Source organism: Berghia stephanieae, chromosome 12 (assembly GCF_034508935.2).
Source record: "Berghia stephanieae isolate SIO BIC M18660-M18661 chromosome 12, UCSD_Bste_1.3, whole genome shotgun sequence".
Taxonomy (NCBI): domain Eukaryota; kingdom Metazoa; phylum Mollusca; class Gastropoda; order Nudibranchia; family Aeolidiidae; genus Berghia; species Berghia stephanieae.
In genome coordinates, this window is record NC_088371.1 from 693,109 (window position 1) to 708,688 (window position 15,580).

Consider the following 15,580-nt stretch of genomic DNA (forward strand, 5'->3'; position numbering starts at 1 on the left):
GACCCGAAATAAGTCCCGGCAACCCTTGTACACAGCTTCCCTGACTACGGACAGATATGCACATGAGTTGGAAGTCGGTTTGGACGAATTCAATCCCTCATGGGGGCTGGGACATACACTCCTCTAAGCTTGGTGAGAAGTTGCCAGGCTTTGATACCAGTAAGAGGAGACACTAGGTGGCTGCGAATCGGCTTCGGTCGAGGAGTTGCCTCACTGCAAGTGCACTTCGTCAGTGGGGACTTTCCACATGTACCCGATATCGGCAAGAACCCGAAACGGCAGAGCATCTAGTTGAACGGTGTGTTGTGGCGATGCTACCGGGTGGGTTCGCAACGGTGTACGAGTGCGGACCGGACTTTGGTGATTGGGTCGATCGTCATAACATAGTAGTGTGAGAACATCAAGAAGCAGCAGCCGTACGGTAATATCTTGGTGGACGATTTTCACCGTAGGGTGATAATAGTGTGGGAGACTATTTGACCTGAAACTTGCATTTCTAGTAATGACCACTATTTGGCTTTCAGAAATGACTGCTAAGATTTGAGTGTAAGGATTTTTTTTCTGGAATGAATTCAGGGATGCAGTTTACAACTTTGCCCTGAATTTAATTTTATTAAAAAGGTCGAGAATGAAAAACTACAAACCCAAACTGGAATTTTGATTCTAAACTATCTAAATCTATTTTATCCACAATCAAAAGTGATACTAAATCGGCATTGATTTAAACAACCAACACCAAACGGTAGGGTAATTCATCCTGAAGAAAATAGATATAAATCATTAAAATTCATCCATAAAGAAAAAATTTATGGAATTTTTTCTGAGGCCCATCAGTCAAAAGTCCTAAAAATCGGGTTTCAGCCACTGGGCCATTTATCAGCTCACTGATGGAATGCCAGGTGGACGTTTACCAAATTAAATTGAAGAATATCTCTGACAAGTTTCATTCAAATTGATAGACTTATTATAACACTATTGTATTTTACTGGCCATCACTCTTAACTCTGGAACCTTTTGTTGTTGAGAGACATTTAAAGTATCAAATTAAATATTATTTCAAGTTCCCTCCTTCTGATTGGGTCAAATTCAGGTGTACTGAGTCTGAAAATGTTTTCAGTGTCTAAAAGTTTTATTTTAATTGACAAAGATTAAGACTGAGCATAAGATTAAAAAAAAAAATAAATCATGGACGTGTTTCAGTCAAGAGTTCTTTGATATTGCCAAAGTTTAGAATTCCTGATGTCATGTCTTGTCGATAGAGCAAGAGAGGTCCTAAGGAAATCATGTCGGAGCTGAAGAGGAAAATCACGGAAACCGATCCAGATTACGAGGATGTCACAGACCGACAGGCAAAGCGGCAGCGCATTCTGGAACAAGATGGTTGGTCTTTTTTTATTTTATTGTTATGGTTGAGGGTGTGTAGCCAGTTCTGTATTCATTTTAAGATATCCCAGAGGCCTCTACCATTCCGCTTTTCCCACAATCATTCCTCTTGTTCAGAGGGAATTGCAAGATTCTGATAATTAATGTAAAATTCTACATAATATTACAATTTGACACAAAAGAAACTGCATCTCCCTTAGCTGGGGGATGAAAATGCTGTCAAGAAGCAAAATGTTCCCATTGGTCTTTTCGAAAGGCTAATAGTAATAGTACCAAGACTGAGAGCTTGACATGTTATATAAGCAATAATTGTCAATAGCCTTTGTACACGGTGTGAATAGAGTGTAGCATCTTTTTTCAGTTTTAAAATGTTTATTATAATTGCCACATCTGCACCGACTCAACAATTCATTGCTCTACAGCCTTTATTCCAAGAGTTGATTCTATTTTTTCACCAGAAAGTCCTCTTTTTTAAACATCTCAATTCTTTTAATTTTTAAATACCTGACTTGTTTCAGTAAGCAACCGCTGTGTGTACAGGTGGTGGTTTAAACTAGACAGAATCAAATTAACCTGTAGATTTTTGACCAATCAAAACATGGAATTTGTGTCACACCATTAAAAGTGCTCAGACAAGCATGTTTGGTTGTTGAACAATAATGTGAATGAAATCGCTCTCTCTCTCTCTCTCTCTCTCTCTCTCTCTCTCTCTCTCTCTCTCTCTCTCTCTCTCTCTTCTCTCTCTCTATCTCTCTCTCTCTCTCTCTCTCTCTCTCTCTTTTTTTTTTTTTTTTACTTAGACACATACCATTGATAGTAAAACCTGTGTAGTTTCCTATGTTTACCAATCACTGCCATTGTTTACATTATTGCAACTGTCCGAGAGGTGTCTATTTCTGTCTGTACAGGACGAGTTACCTGCCAAGCAGTTTTACATTCCCATCATTTCATTGCTGATAGCCTACACTGTATTCCCAAGTCTACAACAATAGAAAACACGATTTCAACTTTTATTTTGTTTGTTTTATTTTTGTTATTGGCTGAAAAATGTTTTGACATTTTTTTTGGAAGCTTGTTATACATGACTTGACTTGTTACAGTTTACCAGTGAGACAATTCTTATAGAATACCTCACTCAAGAATACAGTGCGTTGTCAGAATATTGGGGTCAATGGCACCCATCTTGTCACTGGCCACATTCAACTTTGCTCGACTTTTTTTTTTTTCACACTTGCGAGGAACCCGCAAAATTTGAGGATAAATAAAGGCTTATTACTACACACAAAGGGTCCAGATAGCTCAGTTGGTAGAGCACTCGCCTCACACGCAAAGGTCTCAAGATTAATCCCGTGTGCAGTTGAGATTTTTTCTAATGATTATTTTTGATGTTTATCACCACTAATACTAATATTATTATTTTAATTGTAGTTAAGTTTATTCATTTTCATTTCCTGTTTAACAGCCAGAGAATCGGCCTGTAAGAAAATCACCTCCATCATCAAAAAGGAATTTCAGAAAGAAATATCCGACAAAGAGAAAGAACTTCAGCAGATTGACCTGGTCAGACATTTTGATATTTTTTTGATTTTTTTTGTTTTTGTTTTTTTGTTTTTCTTCTAATAGTCTTTCCTCAAAGGGTATAAGTCATGGATTAAGACACCTGAAGGGAGGTGTGCTTGACCCATTTTGTCAAAGTCGTTTTCAATTGGGATGAACTCAGTGTAGGAAATTAAATTTATAGCAAAAAAATATGAATCTTGGGGCCAATTTCTATGTGTTTTTATTTTGTCGGAAAATCCATGCAATTTCTTACATTGAAAAAAAAAAGGGAAAGTATCTCATATTTCATATTTGTTGTAATTTTGACCAAGAGTCAGTGAAAGTATTCCAGGTTTTCCCGACAATAATTAATAAATTTATAAACTTTATTCATTGATAAGGAAATTGGTTTTAATTAATCCTAAACCCAATCCATTAGATAAGACGAATGAAGGTCATATATATATTTTAAAAATTTAAACAACCATTCATATTCTGCAATTCCGCATTCACTGCTGAAAATTCTGCCTTTCAGTCAATGAAGCATTTTCATTGGTTGATTAAGTAAATCTAATTTCCTGGCAATTTCAGCTTATTTGACCAATTGTCTCCAAACTGTATTCTTGTGATGTCAGACTGAAGGGATGTTTACTTACAATTGAGTTCAAATCCATTCCATCATGGAGGCATTTGAGGCTGCTTTTTTAAAACAGAAAAATATCATTTAATTTTCCTAATTCTGATTAATTTCTTCTTCTTCTTCTTCTTCTTCTTCTTCTTCTTCTTCTTCTTCTTCTTCTTCTTCTTCTTCTTCTTCTTCTTCTTCTTCTTCTTCTTCTTCTTCTTCTTCTTCTTCTTCTTCTTCTTCTTCTTCTTCTTCTTCTTCTTCTTCTTCTTCTTTCTTCTTCTTCTTCTTTCTTCTTCTTCTTCTTCTTCTTCTTCTTCTTTCTTCCTTTCTTCTTCTTCTTCTTCTTCTCTTCTTCTTTCTTCTTCTTCTTCTTCTTCTTCTTCTTCTTCTTCTTCTTCTTCTTCTTCTTCTTCTTCTTCTTCTTCTTCTTCTTCTTCTTTCTTCTTCTTCTCTTCTCTTCTTCTTCTTCTTCTTTATTATTATTATTATTATTATTATTATTATTATTATTATTATTATTATTATTATTATTATTATTATTATTATTATTATTATTATTATTATTATTATTATTATTATTATTATTATTATTATTATATTATTATTATTATTATTAGTATTTTTAGTATAATTATTATTTTTAGTATTATTATTATTTTTAGTATTTTTAGTATAATTATTATTTTTATTATTATTAGTATTTTTATTATTATTAGTATTTTTATTATTATTAGTATTATGGCCATCATCATGATAAAACTTTGTTTCTGTTTGTTTTGTGTTTTGATCCCAATGTCAGAGATTGAACCAAGCTCGTCTCGTGATGGACCGGCTGAGGGCGTGTGTTGTGGCCAGCTACTATGGCCGGGCTAATAGGAATTTGACCACGACGCCATCCCCTAATGTAAGTCGTGTGGACAGATATGGGCTTTTCTTACAGCTTCCATTGTGGCACAGTCTTACATATTGTGGGAAAAGTGACACAAACCAACCAGAAGCTGTGGATTGTAAAATGAATAAAACGACTTCAAAAAAGAACAAAAAACCAAATATGAAATTTTTTGGGATCAAAACCCTTCTTCAGTCAACAACAACAAAAAAAACAAGGAAAACAAAAATACGTAACTAAAAAACCAGATTGATGACAGATCTGCTGTCGATCTGTTTGTTGTTTTTTTTTTGTTTTTTTTTTATGTTATAAAATGTGAGGGGTTTTTGTGTTTATTTAAAAAAAATGCTCTCCATAGGGGTTTATTTTAAAAAATTGCGCTCCATAGCAGAAATGCTCGGGACCAAAGATATTAACCTGGCCTGGCTAGATGGCTAAGGCTGAACATTTGGTTTTAGTTTTAAATTCCTGTATGACATGTTGTCTTTCAGATTTCCTCATCCAAAGTCCCACCTCCAAACATTCACCCAGCCGTCAAGAAATTCATAGGGAAATCGCCCAAGGATGCCACAGGTCAACCCTCATCCTCCCCCTCAACCCCCTCCACCACCACTGCACAGAGTCTGGAATCGTCAAAAGGTACGGTCTGATCACTCGTGCTTATGACACGTAATGATTGGTAAACATCTGAAACATTGTGCCAGACAAAGCAAGAAAGAAAAATACATGGCTATGTCGTCTTGTGGTATGACATTAGACTTCGGGTCAAAAGGTTCTTGGTTTGAGTCCCGCTCTGAGTTGCTCATAATTGAGTTCTTGGAAAAGGCTCTTTACTCAACGTTTTTTCATCATACTCTATGTAAAATGAGTACCTGGTCATTAACAGCGTTGTCTCTGCCAGAAAAAAACTAACTTTGGCACTGACTTTTTAAAATCTTCGTCTCATTCCAGTGCCCATCCCTAATTTCTCAATTAGATATAAAGATATTTGATTACACAGAGTTGGAGCCTGTCATAGTTTCTGTTGTGTAAAATTGCCAATTGCTAAATCCTTGTCATAGACATTTTACCCAAATATAATTATAATGCCAATATAATGCACTCTGGATACGTCGACGTTGCCTAAGTCGATTTTTACCCAAGTCGATTTTTTTCTTGGTCCCTCCCCCTTCTTCCTATATAACATTAGTAAAAAAAAAAATAACTCCACATAAGTCGATGTCGCTTAAGTCGATGTTCTTATCACTCATGACTACAATAAAATCACAAATAAACAAGTATTTCCATTGGTTAAAAAAGCTACCAGTAAGAATTTTAAGTGGTTAAGAATATCCGCGAACGATTGGCTCACATCGATGTGATGTAGGTGCTTTGCCTGACGTCCGTGTTCAATGTACATAAGCAATATTGAATAACTTTAATTTCTCCATCTCAAATTTTACATTGTCGCAACTTCAAGTTCAAGATTTTTTTGGTTCTAATCCCAGGCCATCCTATGTAATGGCCCTCTTAATTAGTATCAATTTTATCAAGAATTCAAGTCAAGTCTACAACTACAATGGCAAACCTATCGCGGAAAAGGAAGATTCGATGCATTTGGGCATAGGAAATTGGCATACCAGCTATTTCTGTCTCGACGATTGACAAGAAGCATGACCTTGACCTAGAGGCTCCTACCCTTCCGCTTTTCGCAGAATAATTTCACTTAATTAATTGGTATACATTACACATTCAAGGCATTCTCTAGCGAATTAAAAGTGAGCTATGGCTTATTTCATCAGCATCTCCTACACGGTCAATCAACACACATTTTGTATGTCTGATTAGTCTCTTCAAAGTGTGTGCTGCTGATGTCGGATAATATTATATGTTTGGGAGGGGGGTTGACCGAAGTATTATTATTATTATTGTGACTCCAATCCGTGAGGTCAATGACCTTGGTAATATTATTTGTTGGCTTCAATCAGTAATAATATTATTTGAGTAGGGTCAGCTTCTTTCCCTATTTAATTTTAGCCCTGTGTCCGTGTGTGTGTGTGTGTACCAGCACGCGCGTTTGCTTAATTAGGTGTGTGTGTGTGGGGGGGGGGGGGGGGGAGGAGGTCTTGACAAGGTTAAATCCATCCATTCAATGCTTTGCTCTCAGACGACCAGGACCTGTGTGTTCTCTATTATTATTTGACCCCATTCTTAGTCTTTACACAATCTGTACATTTTTACACATTTTTTTATTTTTAATCATTTGAGTACTTTTGGATTGTCTATTACATTTTCTGTTGCAAAGCATGTCATAGTCAATAACAGTAAGTTGATTCCGCTTTTTTTATCTCAAATTCCGATTTTTATGTATTCTGAGTCCTCTATGGGGCTATTGGGGCTAGGAGCCTCTGATGACCACTACAGAGACCGCGCGATATGAAGGGACTTACTTATTCTAGATTGGTTTGCTTTGTTCAAATGCGTTTTTGCTCATTTGGTTACACTCCGGTTAAGTTGATTTTCGGATAAGTCGATTTTTTTCTCGGTTCCCCTGGGCATCGTCTTATCCGGAGTCCACTGTACATGTTATTTTTCATTTCCATTATCTAAGTTCTGAACAACTGTTAACATGCAATTGACATACAGGACGGTTCACTCTTGAGAGAAAATTGTGCGTTTCAGTATTGAAATCAACGTCCATTTTAGATAAATGATGATGTATTGATATCACACTAAGATTCATATCAGGTATTTTAAAGCCAGGCCTTTTGTCTAACACGATGGAATCATTGCATCTTGTTAGACACAAATTTTACTTTTCATGAAATTCAAAATTATTCTCTGTGGTAAATCTGATGTTGATGGTATGCATTAAAGTAAAATACTCACCAGTTGTGTCTGCTAGATCAGTCTTACCAATACTCAATACCATATATAAAAACCTTTAAAGTTTATAGTCTTTTTAAAGAGAATTGAGTGAGAACTAATCACCCAACAGACAGTCTAAGGACAATAACAAGGAGCTGAGTGACGTCAATTTTATTCATTCTAATTGACTGTGATTTTTAAAAAATCCCTTTCCATGTTGTAATGTGACAGCAGATGATGTAACCTTTATGAGACCACCAGGACCACAACCAGAACAGAGCAGTGATGACACATCAGCCTCACCTAGGCCATTGGTTACATCCTCCAATGTATTCAAACCTGTCTCTCTGCCTGCCAAGGTAAGGTTGGTGTTGTTGTTATCGTTGTTGTTGTTGTTGTTGTTGTCGTTGTTATTGTTATCATTGTTGTTGTTGTCATTGTTGTTGTTGTCATTGTCATTTATAATGTTATTATCATTGTTGTTGTTGTTGTTATTATCATTGTTGTTGTTGTTATTATCGTTGTTGTTGTTGTTGTTGTTGTTATCATTGTTGTTGTTGTCATTGTCATTGATGATGTTATTGTCATTGTTGTTGTCATTGTCATTGTTGTTGTTGTTGTTGTCATTGTCATTGATGATGTTATTGTCATTGTTGTTGTTGTTGTCATTGTCATTGATGATGTTATTGTCATTGTTGTTGTTGTTGTCATTGTCATTGATGATGTTATTGTCATTGTTGTTGTTGTCATTGATGATGTTATTATCATTATTGTTGTTGTCATTGTCATTGATGATGTTATTGTCATTGTTGTTGTTGTTGTCATTGATGATGTTATTGTCATTGTTGTTGTTGTTGTCATTGTCATTGATGATGTTATTGTCATTGTTGTTGTTGTTGTCATTGTCATTGATGATGTTATTGTCATTGTTGTTGTTGTTGTCATTGATGGTGTTATTGTCATTGTTGTTGTTGTTGTTGTCATTGTCATTGATGATGTTATTGTCATTATTGTTGTTGTCATTGTCATTGATGGTGTTATTGTCATTGTTGTTGTTGTTGTCATTGTCATTGATGATGTTATTATCATTATTGTTGTTGTCATTGTCATTGATGGTGTTATTGTCATTGTTGTTGTTGTTGTCATTGATGGTGTTATTGTCATTGTTGTTGTTGTTGTCATTGTCATTGATGATGTTATTGTCATTGTTGTTGTTGTTGTCATTGTCATTGATGATGTTATTGTCATTGTTGTTGTTGTCATTGATGATGTTATTATCATTATTGTTGTTGTCATTGTCATTGATGATGTTATTGTCATTGTTGTTGTTGTTGTCATTGATGATGTTATTGTCATTGTTGTTGTTGTTGTCATTGTCATTGATGATGTTATTGTCATTGTTGTTGTTGTTGTCATTGATGATGTTATTGTCATTGTTGTTGTCATTGTCATTGATGATGTTATTGTCATTGTTGTTGTTGTTGTCATTGTTGTTGTTGTTGTCATTGATGATGTTATTATCATTGTTGTTGTCATTGTCATTGTTGTTGTTGTCATTGTCATTGATGATGTTATTGTCATTGTTGTTGTTGTTGTTGTCATTGTCATTGATGATGTTATTGTCATTGTTGTTGTTGTCATTGTCATTGATGATGTTATTGTCATTGTTGTTGTCATTGTCATTGATGATGTTATTGTCATTGTTGTTGTTGTCATTGATGATGTCATTGTTGTTGTTGTTGTTGTCATTGTCATTGATGATGTTATTGTCATTGTTGTTGTTGTTGTCATTGATGATGTTATTGTCATTGTTGTTGTTGTTGTCATTGTCATTGATGATGTTATTGTCATTGTTGTTGTTGTCATTGATGATGTTATTGTCATTGTTGTTGTCATTGTCATTGATGATGTTATTGTCATTGTTGTTGTTGTCATTGATGATGTCATTGTTGTTGTTGTTGTTGTCATTGTCATTGATGATGTTATTGTCATTGTTGTTGTTGTTGTCATTGATGATGTTATTGTCATTGTTGTTGTTGTTGTCATTGTCATTGATGATGTTATTGTCATTGTTGTTGTTGTTGTCATTGTCATTGATAATGTTATTGTCATTGTTGTTGTTGTCATTGATGATGTTATTATCATTATTGTTGTTGTCATTGTCATTGATGATGTTATTGTCATTGTTGTTGTTGTTGTTGTCATTGATGATGTTATTGTCATTGTTGTTTTGTTGTCATTGTCATTGATGATGTTATTGTCATTGTTGTTGTTGTTGTCATTGTCATTGATGATGATATTGTCATTGTTGTTGTCATTGTCATTGATGATGTTATTGTCATTGTTGTTGTTGTCATTGTCATTGATGATGTTATTGTCATTGTTGTTGCTTTTGTTGTCGTCTTTGCTGTTGCTATTATTGTTGTTGTTGTTGTTATTAATATTATTATTGTTTGTGTTGTTGTTGCGGGCATTAGTGTTGTGAACGAGACATTGAAGGTGTTCCCCCCCCCCCCCCCCCTTCAACATACACACATACAGAGACACATACAAACACGCGCACACAGAGGTCTTCCCCTTTAATCTGTATATATAGTTTTTAAAAATTTTTTCCATTGGCTTGATCTAAATAAACGAAATCTCCCCAACTTGGTACTCATTTGCAGATGTTAGAGAGAGAGTGTGTATGTGTGTGTGTATCTATTGGTTTTCAAAACAAGATATTCTTAGATGCTTTATTTTCTATTTCCAATGTTTTGTTTTCCTCAGAGTTCCTCGACCTACGATGACAGGAGAGCCCGGTTTAAAATCAAGAAAAAAATTGTGGTGGGAAATGTGTCCAGGTTAGTGTATTTGTTCTATTGTTCTATTTTTAGATTAGAATTTAAAAGGAACAATTCAGATCGTGTTTAAATCTGTTTAAGATATAGAAATGAGTTGCTGTTATCTCCTCTTGTATCCAATCTATGGAATTCAGAGATTATTGTTTTTTTGGTAGGTGTGGTCTTGACTGCCCCAAGTAGGTCAGGGGTCAAAGATGTCAATTTCCCTTTCATTTGGGTCTGTTTAGCTGGGGAATGAGAACGTTTGGTTGGGAACGGGTCCTTCATGAGTCTTTTATTATCACTATAATCAATGTTGTTATTCTTCTTCTTCTTCTTCTTCTTCTTCTTCTTCTTCTTCTTCTTATTATTATTATTATTATTATTATTATAGGCCACGCCCAGGCCTCGTTTTGAAAAAAGTCCGCAAACTTACCAAGGAGGCAAAAGAAAATCAGTTGATCGTTAAAATAGTAACAGAAAAGTGAAGGTGCTCGGCAATAAATGCAGGAAAGACTTTTAATATGCCTTAAAAAAAAAATATTTAAATCGCTTAATGTTATAATTACAATTCATAACAGCCTGCCATATTCACATAATATGTATGATGCCAAGCAAAAATGATAAAATAATAAAGAACACGATTGACCGGTGGGCCGTTGACTACACATGCATACGAGTACCAGAAATATTTTTTAAAACAATGTAACACAATATAACGTATAAGTTTCAAAGCAAATGCAACCACAAATAACATCAAAGAACAATGTGGGACTACTTTTATAATTTCATAAAAACAAACGCATATTTTCTGCACCCAACATTGAACATGTATTTAGTATGTATCATACAAACAATAATAATAATAATAATAAAACAAGTAGTTGAAAGGATATAGTCTTTGGTGTATTTGTACATTATCTCTTACAATACATGCTTCAAAACAAAACAAAATAAAACTAAAAAAAAAAAAAAAAAATTTAAAATATATCTATTTGGGCATTTACTCACATTAATAGTCTTGTAAATCACAATCACAATCCATGAAAATTAAACATCCCAAAATCCGAAGAAGAATGAATTTAATGCAAAATCCAACACAGGAATGTATTTTAATAGGAGACAGATATCCTATTAAAACCATAGCATTACTTGCAAAAAACAATACCCCACTCTGCGTTTAACGGGCTTGTGGCCGTCACATTGTAAATTGTGGCCGCATTAGGGTAATCGGTGTCCTAAAGACTGACATACTGACATACAATCAATGAGGCCTATAAACAATCCATTCTAGAATTCAACTACAAACTGAAAAGCATGATAAATACCGAATAATACTTCATTTTAATCTAGAAAAGAGGTCAAGGCTTACTGTTTTGCTTATTGATTGCATATCTCTCTCAAATAATTTTCTTTGCTAGGGTTCACACACACTCCCCTTTATTGCAAAACATTGATTAGTGAGATAAACTGTGCATTTCAATCATAAACTTAATCACACAATCTAAATGGTGGGGAATAAATACAGCTAATTATCCAAAATTCCACGGATCAGTCTATCTATTCGAATGCCGCATATTTAGCTTAATTACTCAATGAAGATATATTTTAAAATGTATTGCATTGTTTCATTTAAACAAGACCATGAACTGGTTAATCGCAAACATTGTTTTTGTCTTCCACATATCGAATCAAATTCATTTCTTTTTTATCCATTTATTCGCAAAGTTTCTGCACTTTATAAACAAGACCATGAGGCTTATGTCTGGACCGGGTATTCGCAAATTTTGCTTTTGTGTTCCACTTTTTGAATCAAATTCTTTACTGTTTTATCCATTTATTTGAAAAGTTTCTGCACTTTATAAGACCATGACGCTTGTCTGGAACGGTTATTCGCAAATTCTACTTTTATGTTCCACTTTTCAAATTCAATTCTGTTCTATTTAACCTATTGAAAAGTTTCTGCACTTTATAAACAAGACTATGGCGCTTATGTCTGGAACGGGTATTCGCAAATTCTGCTTTTGTGTTCCATTTATCGAATTGAATTCTTTTCTATTTTATTTGCAAAGTTTCTGCACTTTATAAGCAAGATCCTGATGCTTAAGTGTGCACTGGTTAATCACATATTCTACCCTTGTGTGCCATTTCTCGAATCGGATTCATTATTATTTAAAATCATTTTAATTGCAAACATTCTACACTTGATGATTATAATCAAGACTATAGTGCTTAAGTCTACACCGGTTAATCGCATGTTCTGCCTAAAAGTACATTTCTCAAATCAGAATCTTTTCTAGTTAACCATTTTAATTGCAAACTTTATATTTATAAGCAAGACAATGACACTTTAGCCCACATTGGATAATCATACACTCAGCTCATGTATTACATATCCTAAATCAAATTCTTTCCCATTTAGACACATTAACTGTATATTTTCTGGCTATATATGCAAAGTCACAATTTAAAAAAAAATAGACGTACAATCTACTTAATCGCTCATTCTGTAAGAAAAACACAAGAAGAAACGCAACTTTTTACTTATTTTCTTCAATACTAAATATATATATATATAACTTTGTAAAGAAATATGATTGCAACTTTGTGGATATGGCAATCCTCTGAAAGGCATAATGAATTAATACAAGTCCGCTGTACCTGATTATGTTGTGGTAATCTGAAGAATGAATTATTATTATAAAATCTATGTATTATTGAATTTTAAAACAACAATAATTGTCTTATGGATCATCATTTAAAGGCATATTGCCTATTCACTCTGCATATTGATATGATACTTAAGTGTAATTCAATTCTAAAAAATGCATACTGGTTGCTGATGTGAATAAATCCATTTTCTTCTTTTCTCTTAAGTTTTTCTGACAACATAATTTTTGAACCATTGTGCTAACAGTCCGAGACAAAATCTTTTTAAAAAATCACTCAGGGATTTGCTTTTTCTTGAAAAGTCTGCCTATACAATGTATTTTTGTTTTTAATGAAAAGGCTAAAAATTATATTGAAACAAACAGTTGAGTTTGTGACTGTCTGCATGAGAGTGATTATGTGTGTGATTGAAAGTGAATAGTAGTAGTAGCAGCAGTAGTAGTAATGGTTTATGGATAAATGAATAAAACATACTTTCTGATTCGATACTCGCCTGTAATGAAATATTCCCCAAGAAATCGATAGATTTCGATAAGTGGGGTGACAAAATGACTGTCAGCAGATTTTCCTAGAGAGGCTGGTTTCGGTTAAGTTTGTCTTTGACCATATGTCTATAGCGATTAAATAATTTGAAGGAAGTTTGCTTTCCTTTCTTCGATCTGTAACTACATTAAAAATAGCAGCAAATATGTGAATTGTTTGCAGATAAGTTTTAAAGAAAGTGACAGGTGGTAAAGGATGGTTTACCCACACATGCTTTTGTCATTGTTTTTCTACCTCGGTCACAACTGCGCATCCGGCTGGCTGTCTCCTATTCATGGGTCTCAAATTTCGGCTATTTCAAGTCCTCTGCTATTTTCTTCCACTTGGCTTCAGGCCCTCAGTAGTGTCTGTACATTTTAAAAAATTGTTGTAAACAGTCTGGTTGGAAGGGACTTATTCATGTTTATTTGTTACTGTTGAGTTCTATCAATGTTTGGCATAGTGATGTAGTTAATAATTCTATATTTTACCAGTATTGTCATCAATAGTGGGCATAGTGATGCAGTTAATAATTCTGTATTTTACCAGTATTGTCATCAATAGTGGGCATAGTGATGCAGTTAATAATTCTGTATTTTACCAGTATTGTCATCAATAGTTGGCATAGTGATGCAGTTAATAATTCTGTATTTTACCAGTATTGTCATCAATAGTTGGCATAGTGATGTAGTTAATAATTCTGTATTTTACCAGTATTGTCATCAATAGTTGGCATAGTGATGTAGTTAATAATTCTATATTTTACCAGTATTGTCATCAATAGTGGGCATAGTGATGTAGTTAATAATTCTGTATTTTACCAGTATTGTCATCAATAGTGGGCATAGTGATGTAGTTAATAATTCTATATTTTACCAGTATTGTCATCAATAGTTGGCATAGTGATGTAGTTAATAATTCTATATTTTACCAGTATTGTCATCAATAGTTGGCATAGTGATGTAGTTAATAATTCTATATTTTACCAGTATTGTCATCAATAGTTGGCATAGTGATGTAGTTAATAATTCTATATTTTACCAGTATTGTCATCAATAGTTGGCATAGTGATGTAGTTAATAATTCTATATTTTACCAGTATTGTCATCAATAGTTGGCATAGTGATGTAGTTAATAATTCTATATTTCACCAGTATGAGTGAATGAATAATTTATAAATAGGTGAATAAACGAGTGAACGGATGAATGAATGAGTGAATGAATAATTATATAAATGAATAAATGAAGGAATGAATGGATAAATTGCTATTCAATTTAAACGAAGAAATGAAATAAAAAGATTAAGGCAATTCTGTAAATAGGGAGTTCAATTAAAATATGATCAAGTGGGGCAATTGAGAGTTTTACAATTTAAACTTTAAAGGTTGATTGAAATAGATATATGTAACTCAATTAATTCAATTCTTTATATGTGTCCTATGCAAAATGTCATGGTCTCAATGAAGAACAAATGACGATTTGTTTGAGATGATATGAATAGAAAGATGAAATTTAATTAAACGAGTCTTCTGATAAATGAATGGTGATCACAGTTACAAATGAGAGTATATTGATATTACGTAACTTATGCTATCTTGATAAGATGATGATAATGTTAGATATTGTGGACAGACTTGTGGGGTTCCACTTACAGTTTGAGAGTAGTTGCAGTTATTCCTCTGACATGCCCAGGCTTGATAAATTCTTGACAATGATTGAACTGGCAAAGGTGACAAAGGAAGCTCCGACGTCTTGATGGTGGAAATCAAAACTAGTGAAGTGCTCCACAAAATCCAGAGAGTAAGACATAAATCTCGAAAACAGATAATATGAGGAGTAGAATAGTATGGCTGTCAGGGCAAAGATTATGGAGAGAAGTGAGTGAGGAAGATTAGATCGATCAGCTTTTATAATAAGTGGCTACGTGACAGAATGTAGAACGAAAAGTATTCACTAATTAGAAATTAATTCAAGGGAAGGCTATAAAAGGAAAGACGATCTAATATTAGAGGGTAAAGTTTATCTAAGCCTACCGAAATATAACTGGAGTGAGATGAATTCAGTTCTTAATAAAATAAAATTTTAATAAAATAAATGTGAATCATCGTTAACTCACTCAATCCAAGAGACGTTTGCTACTTTTCAAAATGTATTAAAAATGAACATGTACATAGATAGTTTTATTCAACCATCATTAAGATGCAAAATCTAAAAACATTAGCTTTGAAACTACGCCTATAAATTTGTCTCATAAAAATGTAATAAATAGGCATGGGGTAA

At 33.7% G+C, this 15,580-nt stretch overlaps 1 protein-coding gene across 3 annotated transcripts in view; it reads left to right on the top strand.

Moving 5' to 3' along the window:
- LOC144958072 (uncharacterized) overlaps positions 1-15,580 on the top strand; it is a gene marked incomplete at its 3' end in the record, with an annotated part of 53,657 nt that overhangs the window by 25,055 nt on the left and 13,022 nt on the right. For 2 of the 3 annotated variants that reach the window (XM_078889676.1, XM_078889677.1), the window contains 6 exon segments: positions 1,260-1,380; positions 2,846-2,943; positions 4,350-4,454; positions 4,931-5,078; positions 7,518-7,645; positions 10,056-10,129. In XM_078889676.1, the coding sequence (XP_078745802.1) occupies positions 1,284-1,380; positions 2,846-2,943; positions 4,350-4,454; positions 4,931-5,078; positions 7,518-7,645; positions 10,056-10,129 (650 nt within the window). 3 annotated transcript variants of the gene reach the window in all.